This window comes from Psammomys obesus, unplaced genomic scaffold (genome assembly GCF_907164565.1).
Source record: "Psammomys obesus unplaced genomic scaffold, mPsaObe1.curated_primary_1811, whole genome shotgun sequence".
Taxonomy (NCBI): domain Eukaryota; kingdom Metazoa; phylum Chordata; class Mammalia; order Rodentia; family Muridae; genus Psammomys; species Psammomys obesus.
The window spans coordinates 5,774,299-5,798,675 of NW_026588368.1; the positions used below are offsets into that span (position 1 = coordinate 5,774,299).

General features: G+C 54.3%; 1 protein-coding gene across 2 annotated transcripts in view; it reads right to left on the reverse strand.

The window, feature by feature from the left end:
• Mical3 (microtubule associated monooxygenase, calponin and LIM domain containing 3) overlaps window positions 1-24,377 on the reverse strand; it is a 169,307-nt gene that overhangs the window by 19,940 nt on the left and 124,990 nt on the right. The window contains exons 23-32 of one of the 2 annotated variants that reach the window (XM_055604112.1): window positions 19,520-19,773; window positions 18,106-18,195; window positions 16,114-16,251; window positions 11,491-11,601; window positions 10,597-10,743; window positions 10,002-10,078; window positions 7,231-9,019; window positions 6,713-6,807; window positions 1,160-1,270; window positions 158-251 (exon numbers count right to left, since the gene is read on the reverse strand). In XM_055604112.1, coding sequence (XP_055460087.1) covers window positions 158-251; window positions 1,160-1,270; window positions 6,713-6,807; window positions 7,231-9,019; window positions 10,002-10,078; window positions 10,597-10,743; window positions 11,491-11,601; window positions 16,114-16,251; window positions 18,106-18,195; window positions 19,520-19,773 — 2,906 coding nt within the window. The remainder of the gene's footprint in view (window positions 1-157; window positions 252-1,159; window positions 1,271-6,712; window positions 6,808-7,230; window positions 9,020-10,001; window positions 10,079-10,596; window positions 10,744-11,490; window positions 11,602-16,113; window positions 16,252-18,105; window positions 18,196-19,519; window positions 19,774-24,377) is intronic. The other variant, XM_055604113.1, reaches the window with a different exon arrangement.

Consider the following 24,377-nt stretch of genomic DNA (forward strand, 5'->3'; position numbering starts at 1 on the left):
AGGGTAAGCGCCGGACCCTGGTTATGCCAGTAACTCAGAAAACCCTGCTAGAGAAGGAGCCCGATTCCAGAGGAGGTGACATGAGGCTCGCCTCCAGGAAGGAAGGGAGGCTCTCTCCTTGAAAGCAAGCATCCTCACAGAGGACGCAGGACAGTACCTGCTTCTCCTCGCAGAGCCTTCTCCACAGCGACGCCCCTCTCCTCCAGCTGCCTCTGCTTCTCCTCCACTTGCTCCAGTTGCCGCTGGATGATCTGCCGGGAAACAGAACGTAAGCTTCCAGCCTGTTCTTTCCTCCAGCTTCCCGGAGGAGAACTGGGCTGCAGACCCGAAGAGGGAGAAAGCCAGAGACTGTCAAGATGTCGAAAGGGGCCACTCCGGGCAGTGTGGCGTGCCAGCTGCATGTGGCTGGATCCCCAGGGCTTGTTCTCTTTCCCTGGAATAGGTCAAACGCATTTAAAAATGATTCCACTGAATCTTTACCATAAGAAGACCGTAGAGCACTGGGCAGAGTGATGACAAGTCCCGCCTCAGTAACCTAGAAAAGCGTCTAGAATGGTCTAGGACAGTGGCTCTCAGCCTTCCTTAACGCTGTGACCCTCTAACACAGTTCCTCATGTGTGGTGACCTCAACCATAAGCTGCTTCGTAACTGTAATTCTGCTGTTAGGAAGCGTAATGTAAATATTTTATATGCAGGCTGTCTGATAGGCGACCTCTGTGAAAGGGTCGTTTGGCCCCCAAAGGGGTTGTGACCCACAGGCCGAGAGCCACTGGTCTAGGATGAGGCCCGGGGGTGAAGACTGACAGCAACCAGGGGTACTTCTGAGCTGTCCCTATAAAAATCTCAGCACATTCGGGATTTTTATAGGGAGTTTATCAGAGTTTATCATAGGTCCTGACTCTATGGTTAAAAGCGAACTCGCGGACTCGACATCTGCTCTGGACCAGAGCTTTCAGGAAACTCAATGCATGGCCAGTTCTTTTCACAGACAGCGCCTCCAGGAGGGGCCTCTCTAAGAGCAGGGTGCTGGGGCACTTCCAGGCTGTCATCATGGACGACAAGGACGCCCTATCTGCTTCTGCCCTGGCCTCTCCACCTTCCTTGCTGTAGATGAGGCCCTCTGTGGGCACAGGGTGGGTGCCCCGCTGCCAGCGTGTACCTGGGCTCGGTGCAGCCGCTTCAGCTCCTCCTGCTTGGCCTGTCTCCGTGCTGCCCTCTGCACCCGCCGCGTCAGCTTGGCACTCAGCTCCTCTTCTGTGTAGGTTCTGGGCTAGAGAGGGGGAAGGGAGAGCTCCTAAGTCGGCTGCCTGCAGGTGGAGGCTGGTTTGGGTGGTGAGCTGGCAAAGGTCTAAGGAGGACTGTATTCTGTGAGGGAGCCGCTACCGGGAGAGTGGGTGAGGCTCGGCCAGAGACTTCTGGTAATTGTCCCTGCTGCAGTCTGGAACACCAGGCACAGCTAAAGACCCCAATGTGAGACACTTCATCTCTGTGGCTGTGAGGAGAGGCTTAATGCCGGCAAAGTGTCAGGAGGTTGAACCACAGAAGGACAGGAACTCCTCTGGCACTGGTATCATTGTTGCCATGCTGTGACAACAACGTTGCCATCATTGTTGCATGTCTGTGTTTTGTTTTTTCCCCAAGACAGGATTTCTCTGTGTAGCCTTGGCCATCCAGGACTCGATTTGTAGACCAGGCTGGCCTCGAACTCACAGAGATCAGCCTGCCTCTGCCTCCCCGAGTGCTGGGATTACAGATGTATGCCACTGTGCCTGGCATGTCTGTGGTTTTTTTTTAAAGCTATTTTGATGATTAAAAAAAAAAATACAACACAGTAAAGTGTTTCCCTAGGCTTCCTAGTTCTAAGGTGCAAGAAAAAGAAAAGGTTTGGGGAGGGAGGGCTTCCCCAGCCCTTTGTTTGGGATTACTTTCTCCAGGTGAGTGGAGTTCAAAAGGACTTTAGTGGCTACCATCTGAAGGAGAGAAGACACGCGTGCCTCCATTTTAAATCTCAGTGAATTCAGTCTAACCAGGGTGAAAAAGGACCAGTGACTGCTTGGGTCTGCAGAAGCCACGGCTGCCATGGAAAGGAAGGATAGAAGTGACCTGGCAGGGTAGCTGAGGTGGTGGGCTGTGAGCCTGGAGGAGGCAACTGGGCAATTCCCATGCAGACGCTGAGGAATGTCCCAGCCACCTGTACTCATGGGCCCCCACACTTGCAAGCACTCAGCGCCTGTACAGGCCACTGAGAAGCATGAGTGGGGGATTGTCTTCTGTGAGACCCTCCTGATCTGTTCCAAGAAAACAGAGAGACTTGACTGTAAAGGAACCATCCAACATTCAAGTTGGGTCTAGACTTCTCTCTCCTCAGGGAGCTCAAATGACAGCGGAAGGGTCAAGTGAACAGGCAGAAGCTGGTCTTTAGTGCTGTCCTAGTGTCCCAGTGCCCTAACGGTTTAGAGTGGAGGCTGATGACCATCCCTTCCTGGGCTCCCCGGACCCACAGGGCTAGCTCTGCCTCCACCCGTGACGACATGCACTCCAGTCAACGGAAGAGTGACCGTCTCCTCCTCTTTCTGGGACACAAGTGAAGAAGGTTTGACTGTGACAGCTGCATGCATGTGTGACACAGTTAGTGAGGACGCGGCTGCAGGGCCCAGCAGGGCTGTCCAAGGGGTTAATCACACACAGGCATGCAACGAGGACCAGCCAGCGGGAATGAGACACTACCTTTGATGAATAGGCTCTCCTGAATGCCAAGGCGTGTGGTACATAAATCGACTTTTAAGGGGATGGCAACGGAAAACAAAACAGAACAGGGATGATAATGATGATTAAAAATGACAACAGAATACAGAAATGGAACAAAATCCGTTAGAGGCTTAAAACGAACAAGAATTACTTACTCACACAATCATTTCCCACAATGGCACACAAGACTGCACAAAGGAACCTGGGTGAACAGACCCTAGCGGCCGAGTCTCACTGAACCCCACTGCTGAGCAATGTTGGGGTTCGCTTTTCTATTAACAGCATACCCTGAATCCCTTTGTGTCTGCTCCTTGTCGTATGCCAGTTTGTCGAAATGTGTGGGGACTGAACCCCTTTCAGCTAAAGGGGCCTCTTGCTTCCTTTATGCTCCTGCCATTGAATGCTTAGCATGGAATGGAAGCGGGAAGCAGGGAATGGGCACTGACCCGTCGTAACTCTCTGGACAGGTTCTCAAGCCTGGTGGTGTTCTCCAGCGGGGATACCTAGTTTGACAGTGTGATGCCCAGCTGCCCCGGGACTGGGCAAACCTGCTATTTCAGAATTATACCCAGGGAAGGGAACCCAAACAGCAGAAATCACCGTGATTCAGAGAAAGTACCAGTGTTCAGGCAACCATGGGAACCTCCTTCCTTCACACACTGACCGGAACTGCTCTCAGCCTTGGCCAGTCTCCTCTGCTTTCATGGTCTAATCATGGGGTCAGAGGAAGTGCCTGAAGGTCCCTATGGACCCAGGGAGGGAGGCAATTGGAAAATGGTGGTGTGCAGGACAGGGTGATGCTGAGGGGGCCTCAGCAGGGGACTCACACAGGATACCACATGCATGCTAGCTGGGGGATGAACTCGCTGCTTTTAGCGCCGAGCATGGGCGTCTCGCCTGCTCGATTCCTCTCTCCCACGAGGCAGACTGTGAGTCAGGTCCTCATGCAGAACGGCAGTTTGAAAAGGAAAAGCACAGATGAGGCCCCCGGAGGCTGACATGACACACTTCAAGAGCGGTGCTGACACCTGTCTGTGGCTGCTGCCTAGGCAAGAAGCCACCGAGGTCTCCGTCACTAGCTTGCTCACTGCTGGGACTGGTACCGACTCGGCTGTGGCAAAGACAGGGAGGGGAATCATAACATACTCGGGGGAAAGTGGGGCCAAGAGCATGGCTAGCTGGCTAGGGAGCTGCTTCGAGAGTCCCAGGGAGGATGAGGGGCTGGCAGAAGGGCAGGGCAGGTCCTAGTCGGCCTCAGGAGCAAGGAACTATCTGGGCAGGCTGCACTGTAGGGTCAGGCAGAAGCAAAGGGAAGCCATCTCTTGCTGGCAGGGCTTTAGGTGGCTAGAAAAGCCTGGATTGGGCTGGGGAGGGAAATCTGTTAGTAACGTACTGGTTTTGCAAGCATGAGGACTCGAGTTCAATCCGTAAGCCTCACAGGAAAGAAATGGCCTGGCGGGGTGTGCTTGCGGTCTTACAGCTGGGGAGGTGGGGAAGGGGGATCCTGTCTCCCAGGATGTGCTGCCAGTCTAGCCTACAGGTGAACTCTGTGCCCTGGACGCACACATAAGAGACGGACAGACACTTGAGGAGTGACACACAAGGTTCTTCTCTAGCTTTTCACACGCATGTTACACACATGCGCTTGCACACATATGAATATAAGCATATAACCCCCGAATAATTTATTTTTGTATAATAAATACTTAAGTAAAAACAAGGTTTTGGGTCTGTGTGTGTGTGTGTGTGTGTATGTGTGTGTGTATATGTGTGTTCCTCACTATGGAACCAAACCCAGGTCTTAAGTGCTGACTCAGGGCTTGGGTCTGTGAAACAGGAAGAGGACTGACTTCCACCTAAACCACACTTGGTAAGCCGAAGTCCATTTTTTCACTCTTGGTCCCCTTGCTCCTGATTGCTTCTAATTCTGGAAAGTTTCAAGCCCGGAAGCACTCAGGCAGGAAGCCAACGGTGTCGGACCACCCTGACCTCGATCCCCAGATGGCAGCAGTGTGGCAGGCTTTACACAGCCGCCTGAATTTGTTTTAGACATCACAGACCCAGGCCCTAGGGACTTCAGCCTGTAGCTCCTCCTCTGCAGAGACATCTCTTCCCAGGAATTACAACTGCGTCACCTGCTAGGGACGTCATCAACGAGTTGATGATGGTATTTAAAAATAAATACGTCTCACACTTGCCATTCACCATTAAGTGTCACCGGAGGCTGTGAAGTGTCCTTTACAGTTTCGCAGTTGTTTTGCTCTGGTTTCTTCCCCACCTATGGTCCGTATTTGTTTCTCCTACCCACCTGTATTTTTGACCCAGGATTTTGCTATGTATCTATCTCTGGGTGGTCCAGAACTTAATAGGTGGCCCCGGCTGGCCTTGAACTTACATAACCCCCAGTGTTAGGGTTGCTTGGGGTCACCATGGCTAGCGGGTTCAGTATTTTAAGAAACGCCATGTCCTGCCCTCATTCAAGAGCCATATCTGCTACTGCCCAGGCCCTGTCTGTCCTCCGCATTCCCTATGTGACCACCAGGGACTGAGCTTGTCCCCAGGGACCGCATGTGACACACAAGGTGTCCTGCTCTAGGAATCTGTGTGCGGCTTGTTAATGCTGCTAGGAAGTGAGTTCCTTTGCTCTTCATACCTGTGGTCAGTGGGAATTTATACCAAGGTGATGGGTTTGGCATAGCAGTGGGGGCATCCAGCACTCCCTGCTGTGGCAAGATGTTTCATTAACCCTGGAGAAGCAGCGTGACTTGACCACAGTGCAAACAGAGATAGGACATTTGACCAGTGGGACAGGAATTGTCTCGGCATGGGCACAGTCACCATGGAGGCAAAGGGGACTCTGGGCCACATTCTCTTCTGCTGAGGCTCCTTCAGGCTTCAAAAGACAGTACCGGCCCCCAGTACTGAGACGAGTTTTGAAACTCATGTGCGCAGCCACACACCTTCTCTGATTCAGTGACATCACCACCACCTGGAAGACCTCAGCAGGCACGCCCAGCAGCAACATACTAGAACGGGGTCCCCATGGAGAGCACTCCACCCTACCCTGCCCTGATGCAAGAAATGGGGACCTGGCTGCATGTGATGGAGGAGGAGGAGGGGTCTGTGGTTCTTGGTGGCGAGGACAGCACAGAAGAATTACACGGAGACAATACGGAATTACATGAGGAAGATGCAGAGGAACGGTGAATGTGGTTAGAGAAAAGTGGCTTTTTCTAGCCTGTCCAGTTATGAAAAGAGGAACTGGGTCAGGCTGGAGGGTGGCCTGAAACAGGAAGACGCCACCTCATTGAACAGACACAGGCTCTGTTAGGGGCAGAGCCACGGTGGCCCTGCTCTGGTTGGTCTGCAGTTCAAGGCTATTGACGGAGGGGACAACTTAAGTCCAAGCCTTGAGGAGTCATGTCAAAAAGGCACATGGTGGGGAGACAGGGGCAGCCACCGGGAGGCTGTCGGGCCCCAGCGGATCACCCGGCACCGGTGCCTCCAATTACTGCTCCGTCAGGGTCAATTCCTAAACAGAATCCTCTCTATGCAACCAATCTCCAGAGAGACAGCATAGCCAGGCCCATTCCTGAGGGAGACACCCGCCCTATCTCCTCTCCATGCCTGGTGACTACTCCATACTTGCATGACCCCAAGAAGTACCTCAGCTCTTCTCCCATGGTCTGGCCCTGACAGATACGGCTCATGGGGTAACTTGCTCAGGACAGGCTGCTAACCCATAGAGTACCCTGGCTCCTTCAGACTGAGGCAATACCTTTTGCTCTTTATTTCAAAGGTCCGAGAGACCTTCTCTGTGGCTTTTGCTGCTGGCACTCCAAAGCAGGTGCTGGCTCTCCACCCCAGCTTTAGACTGGCTTTCACAGTCTGCTACTCTACCAGAGAATAAAGTGATGCTTTGCCACCAGCTCTCTGAAGCCCTTCAGGGATTGGGCCCACCCACCTCTCGCTTGGACTTCTGGGAAGACCTCTCAAGAATGTCATCACTGGATAGGTCTGAGTCCTCTGAGAAGCTCAGCTGGCGCCGGAGCTGCAGCTCTGTAGGGGTGAAAAGAGGCCAAGTGAAGACAGCAGCCGGCACCTCGTGAAATCATGCTGCAGGAGGTCAGCCCCACAGGGAGACAGAAGCTTGTCCCCAAAGGTGATGGGCCAGCACCAAATAAATGGCCTTCTAGGCGCCTGTTCAAGATCCCTTGGCAGGACTCCTCTTTGTTCCACTCAAAATCAGGCTCATGCTTGGGGTCATGTGACTTTGGGAAGGGTACCAAGCAGGAATCTACCCTACCGAGTTTCAAGTTGGCATTTGCCTCATTTCGTGCGCTGGATGGGGCTGAGGTGCTCACGGCTCGGCTCGTTCCCTCCCCTAAGACCCCTTGTGGGAACAGCATGGGGGAAAACAGACCTTCTGACAGGGACGCACCACTCACACCTGTCCCGTGGGCATCCCTTGGCCACGCATACCTGTTTTCACGATCGGAGACGTCCTGCGCTGGCCGGAGTCCACCGTGGTGCCGCTGGATGGGGTGCTGGAGCAGGACTTCTCGTCACTCTTTTTCTTTTTGTCCTTCTTGTACCCAGAGAAGACTGATTTCCACAGGGACTTGGGCTTAGCTGCCACGTCCTCCGGGAGGCCTGGGCTGGGTTTCTCGGGAGCCCGGCCTTCCCCTTTGGATTTCTTCTCTTTCTTGTTCCGGCGGGGGGAGAAGAGGGACGACCTCTTTTTGCTCTTCCCGCTGGAGCCCTCAGAGGAGGTGACGGAGCCATCGGGGCCGCCTGAGTCTGAGGGAGGGGAGAGGATCTCTTCGCTGGTAGCTTCATGCTTCAGGGTGGTCTCCAGGGAGCCTCGGGGCGCCGGGCGCTTGCTGGACTCCGGCCCGAGTTCCTTGCCCTGGGATGGCATGGCGCGGGACCTGGAGGCCGCCATCTCCATGGCCTGCATCTTGCTCAGCTGTTTGGCCATGGCATCTCGCAGTGCCTGGCTCTTCACGGACTTCTCCCGGGCCCGCATGCGCTCCTCGGCCAGCTCCTTGGCTTCTGCGGAGACCAGGGGCAGTCCCCTTTTCTGTGGCTGCACGTCGCGTCCCAGGGGAGGGAGGCGCCCATTCTCCTTGGCCAGGACCTTCTCTGACCGGGACCAGCACGAGGGGGGCGTGAAGAACTTCTCCTGCGCACTGGAGTCCTCAGTCTTGTCGTCGTACGTGTCCTCCACATCGTCAGCGAAGGGGATCTCATCCACACTCTCAACGAAGGACTTCCGAACCTCCTCCCTGGGGGGCTGCGCCGGCTCCCTCGGGGGCCGCATGAACGTGGCAGGAGGGGGCGGAGGGATAACGGAGGCCTCCCTGTGCTCCAGGGTCGGATGGGGCTTCCTCCGCAGGGTGGCAGGCTCCTCGTTGGGGGGCGGGGGAGGGGGTGGGCTGGAAGGCGGAGTGAGCATGGTGGAGTCCGAGGTGTTGAAGCTCTGGCTGCCCAAGGTCTTCATGTTGGAGGAGCTGCCGTGGAGGCCCAGGCCCGAGCTGCTGGACAGGTCCCTCCGCTCCTCCTGGTTGCTCCTCAGGTCCCTGTCGGAGGGCGACTTTGGGGTGAGCAGTGAGGGCTGGTCACCGGCTGACTTTGGCAGGCCCAACCTCTTGGGAACAGATGGAGGCTTCAGAAGGCAGAGACCCTCCTCCTGAGGCGACCTATCAACTGGGTAGGACTTCAGGGATACTGGCTTAGAGGGGAGGCTGGGCTCTGACCCCTTGTTCCGGTCCACAGGGGTAAGGCCCAGGCTGCGGCGGATCTCGGCGCTCTTCATCCAGAACTCCTCTACCAGGTCGCTCCGCTTCATGGCCTCCTCCACAGCCTGGGGGCCGCTCAGTCTGTCTTTGGGGTCTCCTTGGCTCTTCGCAGGAAGTGGGGTAAGGGGCGTGGACGTTTTGGCTGGAACCGGCTGGAAGCGTATGGGGGATTCGGTGGGTGACGGGATGGAGGCATCTGAGGAAGGCTGAGGTTGGGAACAGATGGGGAGCTGGCTGGAGGGGGGTGTGAGAGGGGCCAGCAGAGACTCCGGCGGTGAGCCGGTGGGTGAGGTAGGCGTCCTGGCTTCCGGCAGGGCCACAGGCTGCGACCGGATGGGTGACTGCACAGTTTTCTGATCTTCAGGGGCTTCAGCTTTGGGCTTTTCTCTGGGAGGCAGAGGTGCAGGGGAAAGGGGCTCCTCGGGGGATTTCACCTTGGTGGCGACAGAGGCAAGAGAGGCCTGGGCCTCCTACACAGGAAGGAGAGAACAGAGGTTCAGAGAGGAGGGTTTCAGTAGCCAGCACCTGCCCTCAGGGAGCTTTCTCTCCCAAAGGGCCTACGTTTATTGAAATAAAATCCTCTCCATCGCTTGGCTGTTACTCAAAGAGCTCCAGGCGTGGCTTCCTCATTTTTCTGCTCTAATTGTCAACTTTTCAGGAACTCTCCATTTGGCGGGGATAGCCCGAGCTGCCCGAGTTGGTTCATCTCACTCACATCCATGTTCCTCGGTCCGGTCACATCAGCACTGGCCGAGGGCACTGGTGAACTTGGCTTTCATCCCTACCCACGGTGATCAGAGCTCCCGGGTTCCCTGAGGGACTACCATGGGGCTGACGCCGTGAGAGGGTTGTCGCTTTGCATGGCCTGCTCTCCAGTCTCACTGTCCCACTGAGGAATCGTGGAGATGCTCACAGACCCTTGTAACTCCCACCCCAGGGCTTCTCGGCTCGGTTACTGGACTGTGCCACGTCTCGTGGAGCTGCAAAGGCCTAGGCCTGGGCTGACTCCTTCCTGGTTTGCTCTGCACGTGGCACATCTCAGACTAAGGACCTCAGACACACTCATGACACGGCTCATTCTCTAAAGTGATTCACACAGTGCTGCCGATCTAGGGGCACGGTTTTCATTTAAATAGTTACACATTTATTTTAACATAGAGAAAAAAAATATACCTGTTATAAACCTATAGAAGCATAAATATCATTGCATCAACTTAAAAATAAGCCTGCCCACCCCTAAGGACTGAGGTAGCAGCTGAAGCACACACTTCGGCAGGGCCTTACCTAGTACAAGATAGGACCATTTTACAATTTCACAAAATGAGGTGGCTATATGGCCATTTCCCCACCCTTTTCGGAGCTTACATCATGGGTCCTAAGACAAGGTCACGTCTCCTCAAGGTCCTAAGGTCCCACTGACCACATTACCTCACCCTCCAGGGGCCTACTTACCTCTGCCCCAGGGCTTTGGGCAGGGGAGAACAGAACAGCTTGTTTCTGAGGAGACTGGCTGGAGACTTGGGAAGGACCTGAAAAGGAGGGACACAGGGGTTTATAGCAGGAATGAAGTCCTTTCCACTCTGCACATACCAGGAGCGGGGAGCAGCCAGCCCCATGGAGGGGCTCACGCTGCAGCCAGCCCCTTCCTAAGGCAGGAGGTAGCCTAGCATGCACTGTTTTCCTGGGTCTGCCCTCAGGCTATTCTAGGAAAAAAAAAAAAAAAAAAAGAAAATCAAGTGAAGGGACTCAAAGAAGGCACTGCCCATACCCCACAGGCTCCTTCTGCTGGCACTGGTCATTACGTGTGGTGGCTAGGATCTGGACCTCAAGCTTTGTGAGCTGCCTTTGGTCTTCTCACGCTCTTAAACAACCCAAGGAAAGGTACTACTGCCTGAGGCTGTAGAGATCTGTAGCCTCAGACAGGCACGGACCAGGACAGGGGCAGGTAGGGCTACCGCTAGGCACCACTCCAAAGGCCTCGCCCGGGACTACCAGCGTGCCCCTGTGGTCTCTGGCCCTCTGCAAATCATTCTTCCCGCCCCACTACCTCTCTCCTCTTGCTTTGGTGTGTCGGATGGCTTCTCTTCCTTGTCCTCTGACAGTCTCAGCTCCAGCTCGGCTTTCACCCCGGCCTGGCACTGTAAGCGTTGCTCCGTCTCGGCATCAGAAGGGATGTCATCAGACCAGTGCTGATCTGGAGGAGGTAGGCAAGATACGGGTTTGGAAGACATTCTGAGCCCCGGGTGTGTTCCTTTTCTGCGTCTGGCTTCCTTAGGGAGTCGCTCACTGGGGGGATCCACTGTGGCACGAGGTCTGGAGCAGGCTCGGCAGCCCCTGCAAAGCAAGCCTCTTCCCAGAGGCAGATTTGACACGAGGCATCTTACCTTCTGAGTGCAGGGTTTCCTGAAACCTGTGGTGCTTTTCCTTTTGTTGTGCGTGTAGGGTGTGTGTGTGTATGTGGTGTGTGTGGTGTGGGAATGCGTCTTCGTCCTCACCTGTGTGAAAGCTCCTGCTCTTCACCTTAATGCCCTGAACCTGGGGCCTGCCTTTCAGCTTAAATGGTTGGCCAGTGAGCCCCTGTGGTTCCCCTTCTCCCTCCCCCTCCATGCCTGGCCTTTAGGTAGCTGGACTCTGGCACTCCTGCTAGCAACAGGCACTTTACCCACTGAGCTATCTTCCCCATCCCCCCTGTCTGCTTCTTAAATGCTGTGACCATGACACAACAAGGCTGTGACAGAAACACAAAACCTTTCTTGGGGTGCCAGCAGACTTCTCTTCCCCTTTCTTTTGCTAGCCCCGGAATCCCTTCCCCGGCCCCCAAGGCTGCCTCCCTAAACTTCTGCTGTAAAGTATCTTTTCTGTGAGTTCCACCCACTCTGGTCCTGACCCCAGAGTGTAACAGGAGGTCCCAGGGGTGGAGAGGGAAGGCTGGGCCCCCTACCATCCAGTTCAGCGCCAGTGTCTCCAGGGTCCCCATCCTCTGCGGCTTCCCCTTCGGTCTCTGCCGGCTCGGACTCCACATCCTCTTCCAGATCGTTCTCATCCAGAGGGGCTGTAAAGCAGAGACAGTCAAGAATGGGAAGAGAAGGACAGACAGACAAATGACGGTGCGGGGCCCCGGAAGATAGTAATGCATAGGCCGTGGGGAGGAGGGAGGCCCCCGGACAGCCACAGGCAGTGCTCTGTAAGCAGTATGGGTGCCATGGCCACATTCCACTCTAGCAGGGCCAAGTGGAAGGAGGAGAGCAGCTTCCAGCCTGGAGGCATCACTTTCACCCAGAGGCTGCTGCTATGAGATCCGTCACCGGCAGCTTTTACCAGTGCCTCCATAACAGGCCCAGTGCTGGCCACCTCACGTACCAGCCAGGGGCCCCTGTTCCTCATGGCCGCCTTTAGGTGGTAAAGCTTAGGCCTGAGGGTCAGGTGACTCACATAGGGCCCTGCTCTTCACTGGCACTGGCACATGGGGAGGCCGATGCTTTTCTTGAGACAGGAGAGTGGTCCCGTGGGGATATGTAAAGTTCCCTGTCTGCCCAGTGTGGTGGCGCACACCTGTCACCCCGGCACTTGAGAGACAGAGGCAGGCAGATCTCTGTGAGTTTGAGGCCAGTGTGGTCTATAAAAGTAAGTTCCAGGACAGCCAGGGCTGTTACACAGAGAAACCCTGTCTCGATAAAAAGCCAAAAAGTTCCCCTTCTGGGCTCAAGAACTGCTCTTCAGGGCCGCAAAACGAAGTAAGGCACTCATGTGCTTCTCCTACCCTGAGGCAGATAGCCCCTGAGCTCGCACACCACTGGCCCTAGCCGGTGCTAGCAGAGGATCTACTGATGGCCCAGAAGCAGAGAACACTCTGCCTAGGGAGGCTGGCAGCCTGAGGGCAATGCTTTTGATTTCCATGGACCAAGGCATCGGAGCACATTTGGATTTTCTCTAGGCTGAGCTGAAAGTGGGAGAGGCCAGGACATCCTACTTACTGCCACAAGTCAGTGTGGGCCACTGAGCTCAGGTGACGCCAAAACTCGAGAAAGAGGCTCCCTTAAGGAAGGGGGTAATACCAGGGAGGGCCTATGAGTAGGAAGAGGCACCTTAAAGATTTTGGGAATGCTGTATTTCTTGATACAGGAAGAGGCAGTTCTATGAGTTTGGATTTCTTTAGCTTCCCATATTGTACACTTACTTTTAACATTTAATTCATAAAATGACAACAGTTCAAACTTACAGAGAACTTTTTTGTTTGTTTGTTTCCAAGACAGGGTTTCTCTGGGTAGCCCTGGCTGTCCTGGACTCTTGGCAGACCAGACAAGCCTCGAACTCACAGAGACCAGCCTGCCTCTGCCTCTCCAAGTGCTGGGATTACGGGTGGGCACCACCAAAGCTGGCTTGTTTGTTTGTTTGAAATACAGGGTCTCACTGTGTAGCTCTGGCTGGCCCAGGACTTGCTGTGTAGACAAGGCTGGCCTTGAACTCAGAGATCCGCCTGCCTCTGCCTCCTGAGTAAAGGCATGTGCCACCACGCCCAGAAGAACTTTTCCAAAGCTGAAACGGGAGAACTATGGCAGACAAGTCTGTGAAGCTCAGGGTTTAGGAAGAGGCTGCTGTACAGTTCCGGGCTGCTGAGCTCCACCACCTGTCCTTTTGGAGACCCCAGAGGCCTCCAGGGCAAGGCATTCTCCTATGCTCATGGCATTTTCTGGGATGGATGCTGGAGAGGAAACTACTCAATTGTTCCCACAGGTCTAACACCTTCCAGTGATCTTACTGCTCTGGGCCACTTGTAGGAGGTAGTCACCAGAGAATGTGTGACTGTGATTCTGGGGACACAAACACCCACTCAACAACACCCCTGGGTCCCTCAAAACTAAGCTTTGCACTCGGATGGTAAGTTCATTGCTGTACTCTTGCCATGTCAAAGAATAAGAGGCTGCTGGAAAGATTCCGGGCCCGCTCCAGAGGGCCTCTGCGCACAGCATGCTTGCTTGAGTGCCTGGCATCGAGGTGGGGACCACATTCTCTCTGGCAAGAGAGATGGAAGCAGCACAAAAGACAGCACTCCTAGGTTTCCCAGAGGCTGGCCCAGCCTCCAACCAGCCTGTCCTGGTTCCTCGGTCCTTCCCACAGTTTTGCTACTAAGAAACATCCGCTGTAGAGTCGGAAGGGGATACCTTGAAAGAAATGATGATCACGCATATCAAAAAGCAAACACTTGGATGCTGTTGTGCAGCAGTAGCGGATGTGTGCGGAGGCACAGCTAGAGCGATGGAACTGAGGGGTGGAACTCTTGTTAAGATGGAGCGCCGAGCTGGAAGCCGCCACGCAAGCGAGCAGCCACACACTACGAAAGCTGGGAGTCACCATTTATTTCGGCTGCCTGCTAGGACATCCTCCCTCCTCAGGCTCGTTCCTCTGGCTCAAAGGGTGATGGCTCAGGGTTAGCCTCACTAGATTCTGAGTCCTCTCGCACTTGTGGGCCCTCCTACCACATATGTCAACTGTCAGCTGCTGGTGAGGACAGTGAGGGAAGAGGTGGTAAAAAGACACACACATCATTCCTACCAGTCCTAGAAGTGACTGCCGGGATACTGGTTCTCAACCAGGGGGGACGCTGTCTCCTTTTGGGGGCCTCTTGGGGTTAGATGGAGACAGCTCTGCACTGAGGGCAGAAGCCAAGGACTAGACATCCTGCAGTGGGGAGGAATGCCTTAACCCAGATGCCAAGCATCCCTCCTAGGGAAACCGGTCCCCCTTGGCCTGTATAAAGAGACATGGTAGCTTAGTTCTGGGGACCTGTTCCAGTGCCACCTGGCTATGCATCGCACTGCCTAGCAATGCCCACCAGTCCTCACTTCTCTTAGGCAAACTTTCCACAGATTCCTGTTTGGACTGCTCCTTGGACGCACTGGAACCTCCCAGACTCCACGTCAATGCTACTCAGCTTCGTGGACGGGTTTAAAACTTCAGCATGAAAGGCTTCCCCTTCCCCTTGGGTTTCATGTCCCACTGCTAATGATAATCTTTTTTTTTTTTTTTTTTTTTTAAAGGCGTGAACTCCATCCTGTCTCTACTGTTGGTCTCCAGTCTGTCTGAGGACGGGGAATGCACTTCTGGTCCATGCGCAGATGGGCGGTCTGGCTAAGCATGCACGAACCCCCGCCCGCCGGCCCTCGCATGCACCAGCGACAGGAGCTGAGTCCTGGAGTTAAGGCGCCAGCCGAGCCGCCTAGAGAGAGAGGTTATAATGAACAGGGTGCAGGGTGGTCGTATATCACCAGACTACCTCCGGAGACAGTCTCCAGCCAGGCCTGGACTGCTGCGCGGCGTACGGAGGGGAGGCCGGTCACTGAATTTAAAACAGATGATAAACGCAAGGTTAACCACTGCTGAGGGAGTGCTCAGCAGGGACAGCTGAGGTCAGTCCTGGAATTCAAAACAGAGCAAGAGGAATCGAGATGTCATGGGATGGGTGGTCACCCGGCACTGACACAGGGTGTGCGTGTGTGTGAGTGTGTGTGTGTGTGTGTGTACTCGCAATCCGAAATTGGCCTGTGTGACAGGAACTTGGGACAAGGAGAGAAGACGGGGCAGCTCTAGCTGAGTTGTCCTTGCCCCCATCTTGCAGATCATCTTGATGTCCTAGAAGATGAAAACGTCACACAAAGGCCCAAGTTTTCCTCCGGACCAGAAGTGATTCTCTACAGCCCTTACTGGGCACATAGCTCTGGGTGGTCCCCACTAAGCCAGAGAAGGTGATGCTGTTGAGGGTCCTACGTGGAAGACAGGTGGCCAGAGAGCACGCCATATGGCCACCACACCCCTAAATGGGCTTTGCTTCTTTTTACTGCTACTCCTTAGAAGAAGCCAGAGGTTGGGCATGGGGTGGGGGGTGGGGGCGTACACCTGTAAGGCCAGCCGCTCTGGAGGATCCCGAGTTCAAGGCCAGCCTAGCTAGCTTAGTGAGACTGTCTTTAAAGAGAGAGAGAGAGAGAGAGAGAGAAGGAAGGGAGAAAAAAAAAAAAAAAAGACCAGGCATGGTGGCTCACACCTTTAATCCCAGTACTGAGAAGGCAGAAACAGGCAGGCCTCTGTGAATCGAAGGCCAGCCTGGACTACAGAGAGAGTACCAGGCTGGCCAGGGATACACAGTGAGACCCTGTTTCAAACAAACAAACAAACAAACAAACAAACAAACAGCATAGAAGGCAGAATAAAGCACACCTGCACCTTAGCGGGGAACTAGAACTTGGACTGAAAATGACAGTGGCACCAGAGGCTCCCTGACGTACTTCTCCTCACTGGGCTCTGGTCCTGCCACACACTCATGCGGTACCCACTCTGCAAACATACTCTGAAGAGGGATAAAGTGTGCCCAGCTGAGAAAAGCCTTCCAGGCGGGGTTCACTCTCCTGTTTTGCACCAGTACAGACAGCGCCAGCAAGCTCACAATTCAGAGAACTTTACACATCCCTGATTGAGAAGCAAGGACAGCGGCCCCCAGCAGACGGCCGGGGGAGGGGCCCGGAGTGGGTGCTCAGGAGGCACCCTGGACTCTGGGGCCCAATGCCGTTACCTCTAGAAGCGGAGGACTCAGAGGTTGGGAGCATCCTCTCCTCCGCCTCTCTCTCCCGGATGTGTGTCCAGTGCACGTCAGCCTGGATCGCCAGGGGATCTGCTGCGGTTACGAGGTGCTGCAGCCTGTTGCTCCCGGCTATGGTGCCGGGTCCCCCGGAAGGAGGCACAGCGAGGACAGAAGGGAAAAGTGAACAGTGGAGGGAAGAAGGGGATGAGACAGCACAGGAAAGGAAACAAAGAGTTACAGTGTTTGCCAGGACCAGCGTGAATCAGAAAGAGGTAAAAATTGAGAACACACATGCTTGCACACACATACAGCAACATACAGCACACACACCTTATAACAAACACTCACATACACCTTCTATTCAATTGGCTTGATTTAGTCATTCTGAGCTCCTCACACACCTCTTAGTTCAGTGAAACCCACACACTCCACCTCTAAATGCAGAAGGAATTCTTCCTCTCCATCAGGAAATGGATCTGAGGCCCTCATTGCCCCGGGGGCAACAGGGGTGATGACCTCACCTTGTAGGACCATCACTCCAGGGGCCCAAGGGGGTTAGCTAGCACAGCACAAGCTCCTGAGGACACCCTTCCTGCCAATCACAGGAGGGTGAGGGTGGTGCCGCTCTGCCAGGGGCCAGCCAGCTAACTAGGATAGACACATGCTTTTCTGGAACTTTAGTTTTTTTACCCTCTGCAATAAAGCTGCTGCTGTGGAGCTTTAAAGCCCTTTGGCCGGAGACCAAATGCTGCATGCTGGTCGCTGTGGCAGGGACAGTGACATGGGGGTCAGCACCGAGGGTAGGGACAGCAGCTAGGAGCCGGAGCAGAGGTCTGGAACTCCAGCCTTCGGGCAGGAGTGAGACCAAGACCTCTGCCCTCCTGTGGGTGACGCCTGCCCTTCCTTCCTTCCCGATGCTATCTGAAGGCCTTCTGACCTCTCTGGGCTTGAGACCTGCCTCTCAGGTAAACAAAAGCTTGCCAGCGCCCCCTTTGTGCGCGCCATGGAATTCACATGCAGCCCCTGGCCCCGCAGGACCATCTTATTAGTGCTTGAGTCATGCCACACGGTAGGGTTAAGGTAAAGGGACAGCCAGTAACTAGGGAGTGTGGGGGTGGGCACTGAGGAAGGCAGGACGGCTAGTCAGGCAGGAAGAGCAGGTGCCACGGATCTGAAGGACTGTGCGGCTTCTGCCGGAACCCAGCTTCCATCTGGGGAGTGTGCGTGCCTCCTCCCCTTGACACCCTTAATGTAATGAAGATGCAACATGGTGCAAAGACCGAGTGAAGGCTCCAATGTGGATGTTAAATTGCCTTGTGATGAGAAGAGTTGGCCCCAGATTCTCTTACTGTGATTCGCTACGGAATCACAACTTATCCCTGAAGATCGTCTGCCCAGATGGTGCTGGCAAGGGCTGAATCATGGCAAATGCACTGAGCGCTTAGATGCTCAGTCAGGACCGGGAGGGTGAGATGCAGAGAAAAAGGTTGGTCCTTTCTTTGGCTTCTAAGCAACAGAGGGAAGAGATGCTTTCTCTTTCTCTGGGCACAGCTCTGCCTTCTGCCAGCACTTGCAGCCTTCTGGTGTGTGTGTGTGTGTGTGTGTGTGTGTGTGTGTGTGCGCGCGCGCGCGCGTGTGTGGGGGGGCATAGAGAACCTGCAGTGAGATTGAAGAGCTGGGGCTGGGCAGTGAGGTTTAACTGGAAAAAGGCAACTCAGAGCAAGGGCTCCAGGGACAGAGGTGGGCCACAGTCTACAGACTTTGTTCTCTGTCCTCTAGAAACCTGTCACCTCACGTTCTAGCCTGTGCTTTGTCTTTCTGAGGAGGCTGGGTCAGAGACAGGTACTCAGCTAGGTATGCCCAAAGCCTGGGAGAGCAGCTTTACAAAAAAAGACCTTTCCGTGTGGGACCTGCTCTTGGAGGCGTAATTTGGATGGCTGCTTGGGAGCTGGGGTGGAGATGGGCAGCGGGCAAAGCGGGTACCTTCACGTGTACCCATTTCTTCTTCCTTTGAAAGATGCCGGAGCCACTGGCCTTGCAGTTGTTCTCTGTCCCAGGGGCAATACTCCCCTTCTACAGCAGGGGGAGCCAGACACCCACAGACAGCACCAAGAATCCCACAGCGGGACAGAGTGGAGAAGGGAACGGAGGGAGGAGAGAGAACAGAGAGCAGAGTTATCCCAGCTGCAAGCAAGAGTGTTCTGCCACTTGTCCACTCGGGCATCCAGGTCTGCTGCCCCAAAGATGCACTGCACAGTGGGGACAAAGGGACATCTAGGGCTTGGCTGAGTGTGCTGTCAACTTCCCAGCTTGGGATGTTAAGTCTTAATGAAGGGAAGGTGGACAAACTCGTCCCAGGGTTGTATGGGAGCTGGGAGCTGAAAGCGGCTAAGTATTCATCATCACGCAAACACATGGGAAAGCTGGGAAAGCATGGTATTGCAGGCATGACAGAAGAGAAAAACCATGCTCTGGCCAGTGCCAGGCTCCTTCTAGCACGTTCCTAATTCTTATCTCATGAAACGGAGCATGTCTGCCTAGATTCCACTCTGGCATTTGGAGGAGTCAGTGCAGGAGGATGGGAGATGAAGCTCTCTAGGGAAGCTGCTGAAACATCACCAAGTGTACTGACCCTGAGCAGGCTGGGATGGTCCAGGGCAGCGAGCACACAGAATCCAAGGACAGGCAATGGGAACACTGAGAGCTACGTCTCTGTGCCCATGCTGTCTGGAATTTAACCCCGTAATGCTGATGTACGACAGGAAGAACAAGAACTTGGCCCTCCCTGTGTCCCCTGGGAAGTGAACATGGCTCTCGAGCGGAGTTGAATTTCCTGGCTCCAGTCCTGGGTCCTTGCTTACCATCCACGGACCCTATGCAGCCAGTGATGTTCTGTATCTACACAGTCAAGTTCCTTATGTCTTCAGGTCACAAGCCAGACAGGGGGCTGGAGCTCAAGCCCAAGGTAAGAGGAGCTTTAGAAGCAGCCAGAATGGCTGGGACATTGTTCAGGCCCCAAAGGTTACAGACTACTGTGGCTCAATCTTAGTGAGCAGCTAAGATCCAAGGAAGCCCACTACCCAGCACCATGGGTGACTCCTTAAAGGAGCCAGCTTTCTCTGTCTTATTAGAATAAGGTCTACATGAAGCTGAGGGGGGAGGCGAAATGAAAAGGTGAAAGCAACTTAAGTTGGACCTAGTCTTCAGACGAGCTCTGCCTTCCACTTCCAACTAACTACACCAATGTACATGGACATTTTTCTCAGCTTGCCAGTGAGTGAGGGTTAGCAAACCTCCGTTCCTGAGGGCACATCCAGACTCTAATGCCTACGAGATTTCTTACACTCACACCAGAAACAGGGGGAGGGGTGGGCGGTGGGATGGGTCAGGTTCTGACCTTCGCTAGACTCCTCCTCTTCCTCTTCATCATATTCTTCCTCCTCTTCTTCCTCTTCGTATTCCTCCTCTTCTTCCTCCTCCTCTTCAGGCTCGAAGTTCTTGGAGGCCTCCAGCTCCTCTTCACTCCTCCCCTTCAGCAGGGCATGGATCCTTACTGCCTCCTTCCAGGGAACCCCGCCCAGGTCGGAGGTGGGGAGCTGATCCTCTTCCTCCTCCTCCTCCTCCTCTTCCTCCATCTCGGACTCAGAACTGCTGAGAGAAAGAAACCACACACTTTGAGTGAAGGGATGAGAGTGCTTGGAGAAGGCAGGCTTAAGGCCACGGTTAAAGAGCAGAGTGGGCAGGAATGGGGTGGGAGACAGACACGTGCGCCTATAGTACCTATGTAGACCCACGTGAGGAGCAACCCAACCCGTGGGCCCAGTGGCCACTCACTGCACACCCAAAATGGAGAGAGGGTTCCTGCTTGCCATTGTTTGGTGGAGGAACTCAACTGGACTCTATGCAAATTGGCTAGAAGTATCCAGTGAGAACCATGGTGGGTAGAGATGGGGAAGAAGCCCCAAGAGGCTGAACTGGCAGGCGTGCATGCCACACACATACACACACACACACACACACACACACACACACACACACACACACACACGCAGGAAGGACTGAGGATCCAATTCTCAAGGTGTTCAAGGTGCAAGCCCTCTATGGAGTATGCCACCCCCGTGAAGTGCAGGAAAGGCCCCATGCCCAGCACAGGTACAGCAGGAACCCCAGAAAAGGCCCCAACTGTGGGGGTCACCCTCATTCTTCTCATCTGTTTCCTTCACAGCACAAGGCCAGCTCAGCTTGGGATGAAAGCAGCGCTACATTCAATGACTCCTGCAGAGACAAAAACCCGACCTTTGCTCTGCTTCAGGCCCCACCGAGGAGGCCGTGTGACCTGCAGGATGCAGTCATTCGTGCCTTTGCTAAACAGGCCTCCGATCTGTCGGGAGACGGAGTCGGGAGACTCGGTCCTCCACCAGAGGTACGCGCTGGACCAGGCTGGAGAAGAGTCTGCCTTCATGAAAGTTGAATTTTATGACACAGGACTAACTCTGGGCCCAATCTCCACAGGGGTGAGGAGAGCACTGGCTTCCTGTAAAGCTGCTGCTAGCTGGGGTTAGTTCCTCACGGCCCCTTGTTATGTGGGAGTGAGTCGAAGCACACGCTGGAAGGCAGGCAGCGGTGCTCATTTCAGGAACTGGGTCTGATGGGAGGAAGCACGGTGACCTGGCCACACTCAGTCTGAATATAGGGAATGGTTACACCAGGAAGACCTAAGACTTTTCTTCCCCCAGGGGAAAGGGGGGGAGGGCTTTAGGTTGACCTGAAGACTACAGATCAACCACATGGATCTAGCAAAACTTACTATGTTACATAATGGAGTGGTAATAAAAACTCCAAAGGCCTGAGTGAATTCGACATCACATGTTTTGGAAACCGGGACAGCAAGGCTATCCTGACTCCATGGGAGCAGGACAGTGGAAGCTCTGAGTCTGGCCGTTTCCTGGATGCCACCGTGAGAAAATCTTTCCATGGTGGAGTCCTGAACCTCTGCATCCTTCCCCCCACTGTTAAAGGCCCTAGCCGGAGCACGGTAGCTTCCAGCAAGTTCCGACTTCCTCTCAAGCGGCTGAGTCTCAGGGTGCTTCTGGCAAACTCACACTGGTGAGCTGGGCCGGAAATGAGCACGCATCTTGTCTGCTGGCTCACTTCTCGTGGGAACACGCTGCTGTCTCTACCGCAGGCTGCAGACCCCCACCCCGACCCTGCCTGTCCTAGCAAGCTGATCATTAATGATCCCCGACCCCTGCACTGCGATAGGCCCTACCCATGAGCATGCCAGCTTCTGAAAAGTTCTGGGTCCCTCTCAAGCAGCTGAGCCTCTTAGAACCGTGGTCCTCAACAGGCAGGCTATGTGGTGCCTGTCTCACAGGTTGTGAGGAAGGCTAGGGATCTCGGACTGTCCCCATTTCTTTTTAAGATTTATTTCTTATGTTGATGAGTGTTCTGCCTGCATGTACACCTGCACACCAGAAGGGGACATCAGATCTCAGTATAGATGGTTGTGAGCCAGAATTTGGGAGGCAGAGACAAGGTTCACTCTGTGTTCAAGGCCAGCCAGGGCTATAGAGTGAGGCCATGTCTCAAAAGCAAGAAACAAGGAAGAAGAAAAGAAAAACGATGGAAAGCCTGGCACCTGGGTTCCGGACATTTCCCCCGTTATCTTTACTGCCCCAAGATTCTCACAGTTTCATCAGCTTACTTTCTCATTCGTGAGGTGTGCTGTGAGCGCCACACACCGTTGCTCGTATCTGGAGTAAGGATATGGAGACCTCAGCACCCATCTGTAAATTTCCCGTCTCTCCGCCATGGCTCAGTGTACCCAGTGGCTCGTCTACACAGGCTGGGAGGGAACCACGCCTGGCTTCGCAAGAGAGGGGCCTGAGTTGTAGCCTGACCTCACCCGTGCCATGCTATTAGGGTGGCTGTACCGAGTGTAATTCGGGTGATGAATACCTCCCTCTGTGATGAGGACAATGAAGCCCCATGATGGCTATTAGTGCCACTCCAGCTAGTTTTATGACAGCTCAGGGGCTGTGAGAGGATGGCAGCGGGAGCGGAAAGGTCAGCCCCCACTCTCCTCGATGGGCTGTAAGCATGAGCTTCTACAAGAGGCACTGCTATTTGCTCCTGCGGAGCAGCCTCCCTCACTGCAGGAAGGGCAGAGAGAAACCCACAGGGGCTGGCAGCAGCTTCCATTAGGGCCAGCTTGAGGGTCGACCCAGGTCTTAAGTCACGCAAGATTCAAGGTGTCAACCCAGGGCCCCGTGTGTGCCCGGCAAGCACAGCACCACCGCGCTGCACCATCAGCCTCAAGGCTCACTTTAGGTCTCCCTGCTTACCCAGGCTCCTGAACCTCAGAGGTCTCAGTCTGTTGAGGGAGGGGAGGAACCCGAGAAGGGGGCCTCCCTTGGACTACAGCCTGGACACTTTTTATGTGAGGAGGATCCAGACAGTAGCAGAAATGCAATAAAAATGTCCACCTTTCTTCCTTCTAACAAAGGGATCCAGCCTCCCGGGAGGGACAGGGAGCAGGAGGCCGAGGTAGGAGAGTGATGGGTTCAAGGCCTACTTGAGTTACACAGTAAGTTTAAGGCCAGCTTGGGCAACTTAGTGAGACGCTGTCTCAAAATAAGAAGGTAAAGAAAGAGGACCAGGAGTATAACTCAGTCCTGACGCTTGCCTGGCGTGCACGAGCCGTGGGTTTAATCCCGGGAGTGTAGCGTACTTCTGTGTCGGCGTCCTCTGAGGACATTCCCTCTGGACTCACTTCCTTAGCCACAGGGCCCCTCCGCTAACAGCTACTCTTACAGCCTCGCCTCGCCAAGTAAGACATAAGGAAATCAGGACTTCCAGCCCTGTGCCCAGGCTCCTCAGCGCTCCCCCCCCCCCCCCAACCCGGGGGAGTTTCAGGACCGGGGGCTGGGGGGGGGGGGGGGGGGGATGTGCAGGAATTTGGTCCAGATGCACGTCTCTGAGAAGACAGATCTTACAGAGTTCGGTGTCGGTTCCCTGGGATCCTCTCCCTCCCTCCTTTCTTTTCCTCACCCTATTTCTCTCTCTTTCCTTCTTCTGGCTGGCCTCAAACTTGCTATGTAAGCAAGGATGAGCTTGAACTTCGGATCCTTCAGCCCCCACCTCCCGAGTACTGGGATTACAGGAGCACAGGATTGCAGTGCTGGGCATGAAATCCAGGACTTCTGTATGCTGGGCAAGCACTCTGGCAACTGAATTACGTCCTCAGCTCCTTCCCACAGCGTTCAGAGGGAAACAGGGAAAGGAGGATGGCTTTGACTCTTAGGTTAAGCTTTTCCTATTCAGTGGCTGCAGTCTGTTCTGCCACACCCCTGGTCCCACTGACCCTGACAATACTCTGATGCCAAGCAGGGAGCCAAAGAAGGCACGAATTGTTCTCTACACTCAACTGTGGAGATCTCACATGCTATCAGCCGGGACTTGCATTCTCTGCTGCCTGAAGAATGCCTTCTGGCCGGAGGCAGAAGAGAGAGGTGGACAGCGACTCCTGTCTATTCATGGCCTGCTTCCTCTCGTGACACTGCTGATGCCATCAACTCTGGGGAGTCCTCTGAAACCTTGAATGTCCCGTTTGCTCACTGACGGGCTTTTTAATTTTGTCTTAGTTTAGTTTTTGGTTTACCGATTTTTCAATTAAAAAAAAATATTTATTTCATTACCAATGTTTTACTCAACTATTTGTTGGTGACATGTCCAAATAAGACAGGTGAGGACATCATATTCCCTGGGACAGGAACTACAGAGGGTTGTGAGCCACCATGTAGGTGCTGGCTGTGCAAGCCAGGTCCTCTGCAAGAACAGACAGTGCTCTCAACCACTGAGCTGTCTCTCCAGCCCTGATTTATCAGTTTCGTAGGTGTGTGAGCGTTTTATGTATCTGTGTACCACATGCATGCCTGGTGCCTTCAGACATCAGAAGAGGGTGCCAGATACCCTGAAACTGGAGTTATGAAAGGCTGTGAGCCACCATGTGGGTGCCGAGAATCGAACCTGGGTCCTCCACAAGAGCAACAAGTGCTCTTAACCACTGAGCCATCTCCCCAGCCTCTGTTCTTTAGAATTGACAGAGGGCAGGCAATAAGGAACACAGCAGCTGGGCTGTGCTCAGGCTGCCTTCCTAAACATGCTGTCAATTCTCCCTGCCTTTGGTGTCTCTCTCCCATCCCCCAAACACACACACACACACACACACACACACACACACACACACACACACA